We start from the raw sequence: 13,801 nt of genomic DNA, 5'->3' as shown, positions 1-13,801 counted from the left end.
AACAAACCTGTTTTTGTGCACTAACCTCTAATGATAGTGTGAGTGTGTGTGTGTTCTTTTTTCTTTTTCCTTTTCTTTTTTTTTCCCCCTCCCAAGGTCGTAATTACTGCGTTCCGCCTTTCCTGGCCTAATCTCAGCCTCCATCAATAGCGGCTGTCAATCACACACTCAGTGGAGACAAGAGGAGGCTGATTGCTGCACAAATATTTGACTTTTGTCAAGATGCTGCCCGTTATTGGGCCCAGTCCGGGAAAATTCAACGCTTTATCATAACTTTAAAGGGCCAAATCTTGTATAAAGTCCAATTACAAGCATGAAAATCAGGGATTGGGCCTATTTAAATCCATTTTTTTACACTCAAACCAAACACCAAAAAAGAGATTATAATTCGTATTGGTTGTTCGTCAATGTGGTCTATTTATTAAACAAGAGTCAAGTCTCAATAAAATGGGCAATCAATATAAACTCCATTCAAATTTATTATTGCAAAGGTCAATTTCAATTGATATATCTTTGTTCTATTTGGGCTTTATAAAAGTAAAAAGGGATCACGAGTCATTGATATAATCATCAAAAATTAACCATCTCTTTTTAGTGTATGACATTGCCGTTAGAACCATCACAAATCCATATTTTGTCGACCGTCCGCATTTCGGAACAGCCACTTAAGAGGCCAAAATCACATTTCCATAGAGAGACTGCCATCTATAGTTTTTGGTTGGCATTGCAACAACCTAGTAGTGTTTTTTTCTTTTTTTAATCACACATATAAACATTAAAAAAATATGGGCTCAATTGAATCAACTTTAAATAAATCAATGTATTTGTTTTTACAAGATTGATGTCTTATTTTAATTGAATAACGAAAATAAACTCATTTAAAATGTTAATCAAATTAAAATGTAGATTATTTTGCCTTACTAAATTGAAATAAGTCATAAATATCCTTTTAAAATACATCAAATTGCTGAAACTTGATTCAAATGATCTCTTTATTTTGTTAACGTTTGTGTGTGTGATTAAAAAAGGAAAAACTGCTTCTTGCAACACCAAATGTGTCCACTAGAGGACAGTCTCCCTATGTGTCATATGACTAGTGATGATAAAATGGCATTTATATAGGGAGACTGCTCTCTGGCGGACATTTTTTGGAATTGCAAGAACCGAGTTTCAGAACAGGCACTTAAGAGGCCAAATTCACTTTTCCATAGAGAGACTGCCATCTATAGTTTTTGGTTGGTATTGCAACAACCTAGTTGCGTTTTTTCCTCTTTTAATCACACATCCAAACATTAAAAAAAAAATAAACAGCTAATTTGAATCAAGTTTCAGCAATTTTATGTGTTTTAAAAAGATATTTATGACTTATTTCAATTTAGTAAGGCAAAATAATCTACATTTTAATTTGATTAAAGTTTTAAATGAGTTTATTTTCCTTATTCAATTAAAATAAGACATAAATCTTGTAAAAACAAATACATTAATTTATTGAAAGTTGATTCAATTGAGTCCATCATTTTTTTTAATGTTTGTATGTGTGATTAATAGAGGAAAAAAACGCAAGTAGGTTGTTGCAATACCGACCAAAAACTATAGATGGCAGTCTCTCTATGGAAAAGTGAATTTGGCCTCTTAAGTGCCTGTTCAGAAACTCGGTTCTTGCAATTCCAAAAAATGTCCGCCAGAGAGCAGTCTCCCTATGTGTCATATGACTTGAGAGAATAAAATGGCATATATATAGAGAGACTGCTCTCTGGTGGACATTTTTTGGAACTGCAAGAACCGAGTTTCTGAACAGGCACTTAAGAGGCCAAAATCACATTTCCATAGAGAGACTGCCATCTATAGTTTTTGGTTGGCATTGCAACAACCTAGTAGTGTTTTTTTCTTTTTTTAATCACACATATAAACATTAAAAAAATATGGGCTCAATTGAATCAACTTTAAATAAATCAATGTATTTGTTTTTACAAGATTTATGTCTTATTTTAATTGAATAACGAAAATAAACTCATTTAAAATGTTAATCAAATTAAAATGTAGATTATTTTGCCTTACTAAATTGAAATAAGTCATAAATATCTTTTTTAAAATACAACCAATTGCTGAAACTTGATTCAAATGATCTCTTTATTTTGTTAACGTTTGTGTGTGTGATTAAAAAAGGAAAAACTGCTTCTTGCAACACCAAATGTGTCCACCAGAGGACAGTCTCCCTATGTGTCATATGACTAGTGATGATAAAATGGCATTTAAATAGGGAGACTGCTCTCTGGCGGACATTTTTTGGAATTGCAAGAACCGAGTTTCAGAACAGGCACTTAAGAGGCCAAATTCACTTTTCCATAGAGAGACTGCCATCTATAGTTTTTGGTTGGTATTGCAACAACCTAGTTGCGTTTTTTCCTCTTTTAATCACACATCCAAACATTAAAATAAAATTAAACAGCTAATTTGAATCAAGTTTCAGCAATTTTATGTGTTTTAAAAAGATATTTATGACTTATTTCAATTTAGTAAGGCAAAATAATCTACATTTTAATTTGATTAAAGTTTTAAATGAGTTTATTTTCCTTATTCAATTAAAATAGGACATAAATCTTGTAAAAACAAATACATTAATTTATTGAAAGTTGATTCAATTGAGTCCATCATTTTTTTTAATGTTTGTATGTGTGATTAATAGAGGAAAAAACGCAAGTAGGTTGTTGCAATACCGACCAAAAACTATAGATGGCAGTCTCTCTATGGAAAAGTGAATTTGGCCTCTTAAGTGCATGTTCAGAAACTCGGTTCTTGCAATTCCAAAAAATGTCCGCCAGAGAGCAGTCTCCCTATGTGTCATATGACTTGAGAGAATAAAATGGCATATATATAGAGAGACTGCTCTCTGGTGGACATTTTTTGGAACTGCAAGAACCGAGTTTCTGAACAGGCACTTAAGAGGCCAAAATCACATTTCCATAGAGAGACTGCCATCTATAGTTTTTGGTTGGCATTGCAACAACCTAGTAGTGTTTTTTTTTTTTTTAATCACACATATAAACATTAAAAAAATATGGGCTCAATTGAATCAACTTTAAATAAATCAATGTATTTGTTTTTACAAGGTTTATGTCTTATTTTAATTGAATAACGAAAATAAACTCATTTAAAATGTTAATCAAATTAAAATGTAGATTATTTTGCCTTACTAAATTGAAATAAGTCATAAATATCTTTTTTAAAATACAACCAATTGCTGAAACTTGATTCAAATGATCTCTTTATTTTGTTAACGTTTGTGTGTGTGATTAAAAAAGGAAAAACTGCTTCTTGCAACACCAAATGTGTCCACCAGAGGACAGTCTCCCTATGTGTCATATGACTAGTGATGATAAAATGGCATTTATATAGGGAGACTGCTCTCTGGCGGACATTTTTTGGAATTGCAAGAACCGAGTTTCAGAACAGGCACTTAAGAGGCCAAATTCACTTTTCCATAGAGAGACTGCCATCTATAGTTTTTGGTTGGTATTGCAACAACCTAGTTGCGTTTTTTCCTCTTTTAATCACACATCCAAACATTAAAAAAAAATTAAACAGCTAATTTGAATCAAGTTTCAGCAATTTTATGTGTTTTAAAAAGATATTTATGACTTATTTCAATTTAGTAAGGCAAAATAATCTACATTTTAATTTGATTAAAGTTTTAAATGAGTTTATTTTCCTTATTCAATTAAAATAAGACATAAATCTTGTAAAAACAAATACATTAATTTATTGAAAGTTGATTCAATTGAGTCCATCATTTTTTTAATGTTTGTATGTGTGATTAATAGAGGAAAAAAACGCAAGTAGGTTGTTGCAATACCGACCAAAAACTATAGATGGCAGTCTCTCTATGGAAAAGTGAATTTGGCCTCTTAAGTGCCTGTTCAGAAACTCGGTTCTTGCAATTCCAAAAAATGTCCGCCAGAGAGCAGTCTCCCTATGCGTCATATGACTTGAGAGAATAAAATGGCATATATATATATATAGAGAGACTGCTCTCTGGTGGACATTTTTTAGAACTGCAAGAACCGAGTTTCTGAACAGGCACTTAAGAGGCCAAATTCACTTTTCCATAGAGAGACTGTCATCTATAGTTTTTAGTTGGTATTGCAACAACCTATTTGCGGTTTTTCCTCTTTTAATCACACATACAAACATTAAAAAAATTGATGGACTCAATTGAATCAACTTTCAATAAATTAATGTATTTGTTTTTACAAGATTTATGACTTATTTAAATTTAGTAAGGCATAATAATCTACGTTTTAATTTGATTAACGTTTTAAATGAGTTTATTTTCCTTATTCAATTCAAATAAGACATAAATCTTGTAAAACAAATGCATTGATTTATTAAAAGTTGATTTAATTGAGTCCATCAATTTTTTTTTAATGTTTTTAATCCTATTTGTAATATTTCTGTCGTCTGGACTACAGAAATTTGACACGTATATTATTGCAGGGAAACAAAACTAGCTCCGCTCTACTGACGCGTGTTTATGCGACGAACCATGCCATGCGACCTCTGTGACGTCATCTGCAATGCGCCCGATTCCACTGATGATGCGTGTTTATGCGACGAACCATGCCATGCGACCTAGGTGACGTCATATGACAGACTGCAAACTTTTCTTCACGGCGTGCTCATCCATCCTGTTAACCGTGAGTTTATTATCCCAACTTTGTTAAATGTTAAATGACACTCCAACGTAGTTGCCGGACGTGCCGATATCTTCTCTAGCGTTTTGGATCTTTAGTTATCCCCCCTTTCTCGTGGCGTTTAATACTACAACATACCTTAAGTAGCGAGTGCGTCTATTTGAGCCATTGATTTTATTTTTCTCATCATTTGGCAGCTTCTCACCACCAGCAACAAATATTATCAGGTGAGTTACTGTCTATCGAATGACTTTAGATGAGAATTAAATGCAAATCAGAGTAGATGCTCGTAAAGATGAGAAAGAAATGATGACTAACGTACCTTTTCTGTTCAATCCAGGCGCCCAGGATGAATGGGAGAAGAGACTCGAATGCTGGGCATCTTGTGAGACAAACTTCTCTCTTTTCTTCCCTCCCCCAGAACAAATGTGTGAAAATGCCAAAAATGTTTCACACCGACTAGTCGACACGCTTAGACAGTGGTCGCCAAACATGGAGATTATCTGCGGTTCACGTATTTGCGATAAAGTGGACAAACAGCAGTGAGAAGCCGATTGAGGAATGCCCATGAATAGGAGGATTTCAAACCATGCGTCCAAATGGCAATTTTCTTCTTGGTCTGAGTTGAAAGTTATGCTGTTTTTTTTTTAATGCACTTCTCGTTTTACACATCCAAATTCCCTTTGATTGAGGCACACAAATACGCTCAGTGCGTATTTGGAGAGCCAAGCGAGGAGTTACAATTCCAACCACAGATATAGCAAACATGCACCTGAAAATACGATACGAATAAAGTCTGCTTTCACATATTTTGACTTGATGTCATTTGGACCACCGTTCACATTAAACTAAAACTATCGTTCATGTTTCCCAGTACATACAAAGATAGAAAAAGGGACGGCTTTTGACAGTAAACAAGCTCTCCATGTCATTCAGCCGACTGGACAGCCGGGTAGTCGGAAGGAATCTGGCACGGCGCTGTCCAGTTTACAGATGATTTTGTATATTCCTTTCTTCCAGCAAGGGTCGCTGTCTCTGCCTGTCCAAATGGCCAAGTGGAACTCCCTCAGGGCCACCTCGGACACCTCGATAAACCTCTCCGGGACCTGAAAAGGCCAAGTTTGAGGACGGAAGCCACAAAGGCGTCGTCGCCCTGAGCTCACCTGGTAGATGTTACTCTTATTGTAGTGCATGTTGAGTATTCGGTAGAGCTCCGTATCCCGACCCAGTCGCAGCTGAGTCTCTCTGCCCAAGCGGGGTGCCCCGTCCCTGTTGGGCAAAAGATTGGTATTGTGGCCTTGCGGTACCCAATAATTCTTACGAAAAGCCATGTTTCAGGGAGCGGACCCACCGGCCGAGAGCCTCCCGGACGGCCTGCCTGGCAAAGCGCTCCATCTGGATGTAGAAGAACTCTCGGAAGTTGCTGAACCATTTGATCATCTGGGAGGTCACGCAGCGGTTGAACTGGACACAAAACAGCGACCGGTGAGTACCACAACAAAAACAAATTCCAGATACTATGAATGTATGCGTACCTTAACGTCGGGGAAGAAGGTCTTGAGCGTGTTGGAGCTGGGATAGCGAGCGTAGAAGAACATGAGTTTGGCTTTCTTCAAGTGGCAGGGAGATAAGCCCTCCTGAGCGTAGAAGTAGTTAAGGTGCTCACATTTTTTTTCATTTTGCTACTATGCTAATGCTAATTTCAATCAGCAAGTAGTACCCTGTTTACACCATATACTTTGTGGGAAAAGGATATTCCCCCCGCGTTGAGGTAGAGCTCTCCTACGTCCATCAGCGCCGCCCCCCGTACCCCCCTGTCGCGCTCCCTGCCGGCGTGGCGCAAAAGGGAGGGGCCCAGGTGACCCACAAAGGGCAGCGGGGGGAAGGAAGAGTGCGACGGGAACTCCAAGAAGGCCTCGGGGTGGAGGAAATCTTTGCGGGATGGGGGCGGAGGGTGGGACATCTGCGGGTGGTGCTGGAGGGAACGGGAGAAGAGTTGCTGCATGGAGTACTGGAGCAGCGGGAGGGCCAGCGGAGGGCCTGGGAAGGCCGAATGGGGAGGCTCCAGGGGGGGCTCCTTGGATCGGGGTGCCGGGGCCAGGAGAAGAGGGGGACCTGGGGGGCGGAGGGCGAGGTCGGGGTGACCGGGCGGAGGCGGGCCCGCCTTGTGAAGGTCGAGCGACGGCAGAAGCGCGCCCCGGACGCCGGGAGGGGGCGAGCCGTCGGTGTTTGGGCCCCTCTCCGCCTCCTGGTGCTTCCCCACAGGCCTCTCCTCCGCACCCCCGGGGTCCTCTTCCTCCTCCTCATCTTCCTCGGGCCTCTGCCCCGCCCCCTCGTGGGCGTCCGGGCCGTACAGGCAGAGGACGCGGTCGATGACCCGCGCCACGGCGCCGCCCAGCTCCGCCTTCAAGGCGCGGGCGAAGTCGCGGTCGTCGTGGTCGTCCTCGTCCCAGTCCAACCACAGGCCCACGTCCTCCCTTCCCGTCTGCGCCGTCTCCCTCGGCGCATCTTCTCCGCTCCGGAAGCCGTAGATAGACGAGAGGGGCGGGTCGTCGGCGGGCCGCCGGGGTCTGGCCTCCTGGTCCTCCTCCCGGCCCCTCCCCCTTTCCTCTTGGTCCAAGTGGCTCTCCCCAAAGGCCCTAAGGATCTTCTCCTGCAGGGCCCGCAGCTTCTCCCCGGCCTCCTCCAGTTGCTCCTTCAACTCGGCCCTCCTGCGCCTCCTGAGCTCGCCACCCTCCCCCGGCTTGCTCCTCTTGGCCCCGGACGGATGCGGCGAGCGCCGGGCGCCCCCTCGCTTCTCGGGCCCCCCGTGGGCCGACGCCCCGCCTTCCGGCGGGCGGGGGCGGCCCGGGCGGCGCCCAAAGAGGGGAAAGGCGGGAGGCCCGAAGCCGCCCGCCGGCCCTCCCGGCGTTTCCGTGCCGACGAAGAGCGGCGGGAAGGGCTGCTCTCGTGGATCAAAGAGATCCGGGCACGAGTCCATGGCTGGGGAAGAAAGAGGTCAAATGAAAATGATTTGCTTTGCCCTTTGTTCAATGCCAGATCATTCACTTGTTTGGCCTGTTTGCTTTTTGAATGAACTTGGGTTTTAATGGCTACTTTTGGGCCTGTCAAATTGAACTCCAAAGGATTTAGAAAATAACTGTAAAAGTAAACAATAGAAGAGGATTGCCTACTCCAGCTCCAACAATGTAGACAGGTACAATTGTTTCTCTTTCCACCTCCCTCCTCCCTCCCTCTTTCCTTCCTCGGTAAAACACCCCCCCCCCCCCCCCAGTCCGTCCCTGTTATCAGTTCAGGCAGCTTGTTAAGCACTGTTTAATCAGGGTGTTTACCCTCACACACACACACACACAGTGTCACCCCATGGGACGATGGACACAGTATCGAAACACGAGATGACTAACAATGGTCAAGCAAGCGCCGTTCCTCGGTCACAAGCGAGAAGGCGTGCGCGCCGTCAGTGTCGTCCGATTTATCCGGGATAACACCCTTAATCCACTTCAGATGGATACGCACACGCAGAGACGGACGGATAGATGGATGGACAGATGGACGGATGGATAGTGGGCGCGTATGGCTCCCCCGGTAAAAGAGCAAAGAGAATAATCCCCCTATAAATAGCTAAATATCAATTATTCAAATGCCCCCCCTATCCTCCGTGCTCTAACGCGGGCCAGATGGCGAGCGGGCAGCAGATTAGCTTTTTTTTTTTTTAAAGCCGGCCGCAAAGCCGGCCCAAATGCGAACGGAGGCCCGCCGAGATGAAAGCCACGTTAACAACGCGAGATGAGATTTGAGCCAGTAACGCTAGTTAGTAGCCTCCGCGTATTATTTTGCATTTTGCCTTTGTTTATGGGATTCTCATTTTTGTTTCTCTTGTCATTCATCCACAGAGTGAAAACCTGGAGGTCCCGTCCTTTCACCCAGAGGGACGTCCAATAGTGGTCAAAGTGGATTTGGACGTCTGGTGTCGTCGATGGCGACCAATCGGGTAACTTGTAACTTTTACCTTTGATGGTTTGAAAAAGGTAAATGGACCTTGAGGCTGTCAATCAGGGAAACAAATGTCGACTCGAGTTGATTAAACCAGTTAACCAAAAAAATTTGAGTAAAAAATGTTGCCATATTCTGCCCAATAATTAGGAAACAAATAAATGCCAATTAAAACGATACCCTTGACCAGAAGCTAGCTTTAAAAAGACATTATAACTCATTGTTGACTGCGATAAACATCCGATTCATTCGTACTGGACTCTTATCGATAATCATAATGCTCCACAATTTTGTCCGCCATTCTGAAATGGATCACATCGGTCGATCCCATTGAAATAGATGGCAACATCTGTCCTAGTTGCCAGCTAATTGGCGACGTTGGCGTCAAGTCATCGTGCCCCGCAAAAAAACCAAAAACGACATTTACAACAACAAACGCTTACTCTGGGGCGGCAGGCAGAGATCCAGCGGCTTTCCACGCCGCCTTTTTCGCTCAGGTGTCCGCCGTTGCCGTCGTTGTGCGCGTTCCCTCGCCGGACTGTCCTCAGCTGATGATGATGATAGTGATGATGATGGCGGGTAGAAAAAAAGTAGGGAGGGAGAGTGGTGGCACGGACATGTGAGTAGTGCACGGCTCTCTGGCCGGGTGTGTGTGTGTGTGTTTAGTGTTATTCCAGCGCTTCCACTAGCCCCCCCACCCCCCTCACCAAAGCAATCTGGACCTGGCTGGCACATGTGTGTCATCATGCTCTCATGCTGCTGCCGCCGTCCAAGTGCCATTTGGCTCCTCCCATTTTGTGCCATGATAAACTCAGGGCTAGCCGTCCATTCCCTTGAAATAGTTATACATGCGCGTGCGTGTACGTATATGCATTATTTTGGACAATCCGACACAAAAAATACTAAGCATAATTGTATTTTTACGTTTGTACAGCTAAATCGCCATTTTTATGTCCGTAATTTGGCAAAAGTGTTTGTTTTGATGTTTTCGTGTTTTAGCCAAACGTGTTTTGCATTTCGATCGATTGTGTTGCTGTTCCCATTTTAGCCACAAGGCGGATAGTCAAAAACAACTTTATAGTCAATTCATCTGTAAGCGTACATAGACCGATCTAACGCAATTTGATCACGTGTCATTGGCCGCCATCGACGACGTCCGGTCGTCATGGAAGTCGGTCGCCATGGAACCCAGCTTGGCGAACAAAAGAGGGACGCGCCACGACGAGGGCGGCTTTATGGAGAGTCAATTAACAACACGGGGAAGGATTTTTTTTCAAATAGGCACGCGGAGGGAGACAACAAGGTCAAGCGTGGCCCCGTCTGATCTAAATAACAAAGGGCCTCCCGTCCGTACGTACGTGTGCGCTGGCGGGCGTGCTGAAGCCCCCCTAAAATGCACAAATGGCGGACAGAAAAGTGCAGGCCCAAGGCTAAAATTGCGCCTCATTTCTCTGTGGTCTCCTATTATGTAAACGAGTCCATCCGACGGACATACTGGCTCTCTCCCTTTCTCTTATCCACTAGCGCCATTCACGCAGACATTAAAGCGCCAGCGTAAAAAAGAGTGGCGGATGGCGACCATTTGGGAGGGGGTGGGCTAAAAAAAAAAACAACTAAAAGGGGAGAGGACATAAAAGGATCAATAGATGGCATAAAGTGTATGGCCATTGATTTGTGTGTGCGCTTGATGGAAATATGGCGGGGGGCGGCTGACAAATGGCCCAAAAAAATAGGAGAAAGCTCTTTATTTTGCGTCTAAAAGCGTGCTCGCCCATTAGCTTTCCGACTGGCTAGATTTGACGGATGATTGTCCACACCTGTGCTAGCTCCCCAGCTGAGCCCCTCGCATTGCTTCACGTGCGACCGGTCGTCGACAAAATATCTCTTTATTTTATCAATCAAATAGAAATTTGTCTTTATTTCCCCCCAAAAAAGTACAGTCAAAACATCCTCGTATCCACAGTGACCTATTTCTTTCATCTTTCATCAACTTTAAGCAAGAAAACTTTAAATATGTATTATTTTAAATGAGTTGTCTATAACCCTTGATGAAAGATAATGATTTTTAATCATCATCACTATCACTATCCGCATCAAAAACAATTTAGATCAAGAGATGCTAACAAACAACTCATTTCTAGCTAAAATGCTAACCCCTATGTTAACACTTAGCGCAGATCTGATTGTATTGCTAGCAAGTCCAAGGGAAAAAAAATGCCACTGTGATTCGGTGCGTGCGTGACACAGTTGTGCATTGAAATCTAGTAATTCATAGCTGAGGGCAAGGTGAAGCCAAGCAAGCCAGAAACAGGAAGGCCGGCCGAAAAGCGCGCCTTTGGAGGTAGCCGCTTGCGCTATTATGCTCTCAGGCTGGAGTGTTTGGATGGTATAATTGCGCTGAGCGGCCAGGAGGGAGAAAAAAGGGGGGATGGAGGGAAGCGACACTCTCAACACGCTAATGTTACGCCTCCTCCGTTTCATCCCTCGTCCCTTTTGTGCGGAGGCGCAGGTGGAGCGCCGGAAAGAAAAAAAGCGAGGGAGGGACGGCAGAGAGAGAAAGGAAAAGAGGGAAACGCGTAACGGGTGGCGTTAGCTGACAAAGAGAGGGTGACTTTTTCCAGGGCTTGGAAAACAAATGGATGATTTGCGCTTGTCCTCCCTCCTTTTTTTCGGTGTGTGTCCCCCCGCTTTTGTCCATGCGTCCTTCCTCCACTCGTGGCTTCCTCCCACTCACTCACTCACTCACTCACTCCAAAGCTTTTGTTTCCACTCCATTCCGAGGAGAACTTGCTTTGAGGGAGCGACCTTTTCCACCAAAAAGAAGCACTTTAGTATGAAAACATTTATTGGGAGTTTTTTTTGCAAATGCAACGGCAAACACGCTCACGTCGTAGCACTTGGTTTATTTTGGTCCAACCATAAAAGGTTAACAGTCTGTTGAGTCATGTTTAAGAAGGCCACAATCATCCTATTTAATCTGGCCTACGTGACTTGAATGTATTTCCTTGAAATAATAAATCGTTAACAACAAAGTTAGCCACAGTGAATTAGCGCCATGAATGCTTATTGTTTCTTCTGCAAAGTGCACATCTTCTTTATCCTCATCTTCTTCACAGGTCCCGCGCCCGTGCCTCCGTCAGCAGTTTTTCGGCGTGTTCCAGGTAACCGGCGATCCTCCGCTTGACCGACTCCTTCCGAGCGGGATCGCCATCGTCTGGAAACGAGCGAGGTAAGCCACGCCCCCGCGAGTCGGATTCCTTGATTTCTGGGCGCGCTTTGCGCAATTCCGTAACTTTGTCTCACCCTTCGCCCCGCGGATGAGTATGTCCACGGCCGCCCTGTAGCCAGAAATGGCGGCGCCCACGTCCCCCGCCGTCTCCCTGGCCTCGGCGGCCGTCAGTTCGGCGGCCGCCCGGTTCAGATACGGCGGCTCGCTTTCCGGGTCACTCCAGTCGCGTCCCTCTGCCGTGGGGGAAGAAAAAACTCAAAGGTCAATGGCGCATTTGACACACAAGTCCCTCACCAACCTTCTTTGAAGCACGGGTCGAAGACGGCCATGTCATTTTCAGACAATAGAGGGCGCAAATTCTCCTCGTCTGTTGACCCCGCTTCTTCACCTAATTCTCGCGGCGCGTCGTCCTCCGTCTGTCCCCCGCCATTGGCCGCCACGTCCACCCCGACGTCACCCAAAGCCTCGACCGCTACTTCGGGCACCCCCAAGTTGATCCCCAAGTTGTTGCCCAGGTCCTGTGGCAAAATGGGGGCTTCTTGACCCTGCTCCTCCTCGGCCACCTCGTGGTCCGAGGCCTTGAGCTCGGGGAGGGGGATGAGAGGCGGGGCCAGGGCCCCGTCCGAGTCGTCAAGGCACGGGTCCAGAGGCCTGCTCACGTCTCCTCCCTTTAAAAAAAAGCATAGATCTCCAGAAAAATCCCCTAGTGGGTATCAGCGCCACACCAACGTTACCCTGAAAAAGTCATTGAGCTGTGGGCTGTTGTAAAGGCCGGCAATCCCCGTGGCGAAGACCAGCATGGTTTCCGCCGCTTGCCTCCTCTGCTCTATCACGGCCTCATCGAACCTTCCTAGAAAAAGTAGCCGGCCAGTCGAGCGGGACGGCGCGGCGCCTCGTGGCGTGGGCGCGTCCTACCGAAAACTTGCGCCGGAGGGAACGGGGGGAACTCCTCTTCTTTCCGGAACAAGTTCTTGTGAGTGTAGGCCAGCTCGCCGTGGAGCTTCTTCAGCTCCGAGTACCTCCTCCATACCACCACCTCCTTGGCGTTCTCCGGGCAAAGTTTGGACACAAACTGAAAGGCAAAAGTGGTCAAGTTGTGAGGTTTGGATTTCCCCTGGAAAATCTATCTTCATCTCTGATATGTGATGCCCTTTGATAGCCTCTTGGAGGAATTTCAAAAGTAGCTCACGTGAACAACTCACAAGTTCTGAACATGTGATTCTAGTGAGCCACACCAAATCAACTTGACTCATTTAAAATGTAAGAAAAGCTTTTGTGAGTTAAGTGAGAAAGCAATTGCAAATCAACTTGACCCTTAAAAAAGCTTTTGTAAGGAAGAGATAGCAAATCCATATCTTACTATGGTATCAGAGCATGTTTAAGGATAGTTAGAGCTTATAAATGAGTAAAAGACCGAAGACAACTGACCCTCGCCGTTACTTTATACTCCGTGTATCCTTTCTCGTGTGTGCGTACATCGGTCACGCTAAAGAATCGATAATATTCTTCTTTGGCTTTCCGTGACATGTCCGTTTTGGGCTAGAAGTCAAAACCAAAACAAAACAAAGGCGTTACTCCTCCCACTCCGCCTCTCCTTACTTCCTGGTTCCGCGTACGTACCCCTACGCCGTGACGTCGTTGGGTGAGAGTGCAAACCAAAACAAAAGTCGTCGCTCCTCCTACTCCGCCCATTCTCACTTCCTGGTTTCTCCTTGTACCCCTGCGTCGTGACGTCACTTAGAACGGCAACTTCCCTATCTTTGTAACAGAATAGAACCTTTCTTGCGGATTTAAAGTTTTTCCATAAATGAATATATAATTCCCTTTTTATTGCACGTTATCCTAAAGATCCATTAAAAAAAGATTAGCTGTAGTGTTGTCTCAAACA

The 13,801-nt window shown here is 44.7% G+C and overlaps 2 protein-coding genes and 1 long non-coding RNA gene across 4 annotated transcripts; 1 reads left to right on the top strand and 2 right to left on the bottom strand.

Moving 5' to 3' along the window:
- The first annotated feature begins 4,499 nt into the window (after positions 1–4,499).
- Positions 4,500–6,328, top strand: LOC144213499 (uncharacterized). Its single transcript, XR_013329984.1, has 4 exons — positions 4,500–4,694; positions 4,889–4,918; positions 5,032–5,857; positions 6,030–6,328. It is a non-coding gene; the product is annotated as an uncharacterized LOC144213499 (long non-coding RNA).
- LOC144213496 (uncharacterized) lies at positions 5,316–9,354 on the bottom strand. The gene is made up of 6 exons (XM_077741993.1): positions 9,128–9,354; positions 6,448–7,673; positions 6,227–6,334; positions 6,043–6,155; positions 5,855–5,960; positions 5,316–5,797 (listed from the first exon to the last, which is right to left on the bottom strand). The coding sequence occupies exons 2-6, from the start codon at positions 7,669–7,671 to the stop codon at positions 5,624–5,626; spliced, it is 1,725 nt and encodes a 574-aa protein (XP_077598119.1). The 5' UTR covers positions 7,672–7,673; positions 9,128–9,354; the 3' UTR covers positions 5,316–5,623.
- A 2,157-nt stretch (positions 9,355–11,511) lies between these two features.
- Positions 11,512–13,527, bottom strand: snx15 (sorting nexin 15). 2 transcript variants are annotated; one of them, XM_077741997.1, is made up of 6 exons: positions 13,342–13,527; positions 12,829–12,985; positions 12,648–12,763; positions 12,302–12,581; positions 11,988–12,146; positions 11,512–11,898 (listed from the first exon to the last, which is right to left on the bottom strand). In XM_077741997.1, exons 1-6 carry the CDS (start codon positions 13,438–13,440, stop codon positions 11,795–11,797), a joined length of 915 nt encoding a protein of 304 aa, XP_077598123.1. In that variant the 5' UTR covers positions 13,441–13,527; the 3' UTR covers positions 11,512–11,794. The 2 variants fall into 2 exon arrangements, with proteins under 2 accessions (XP_077598123.1, XP_077598122.1); XM_077741996.1 differs by having other exon boundaries at positions 12,212–12,581; positions 13,342–13,526.
- Positions 13,528–13,801: the final 274 nt, after the last annotated feature.

The sequence above is a fragment of the Stigmatopora nigra genome, chromosome 20 (assembly GCF_051989575.1).
Source record: "Stigmatopora nigra isolate UIUO_SnigA chromosome 20, RoL_Snig_1.1, whole genome shotgun sequence".
Lineage (NCBI taxonomy): Eukaryota > Metazoa > Chordata > Actinopteri > Syngnathiformes > Syngnathidae > Stigmatopora > Stigmatopora nigra.
The sequence above is the reverse complement of the archived record's forward strand: the minus strand, read 5'-3'. Positions and strand labels throughout refer to the sequence as shown.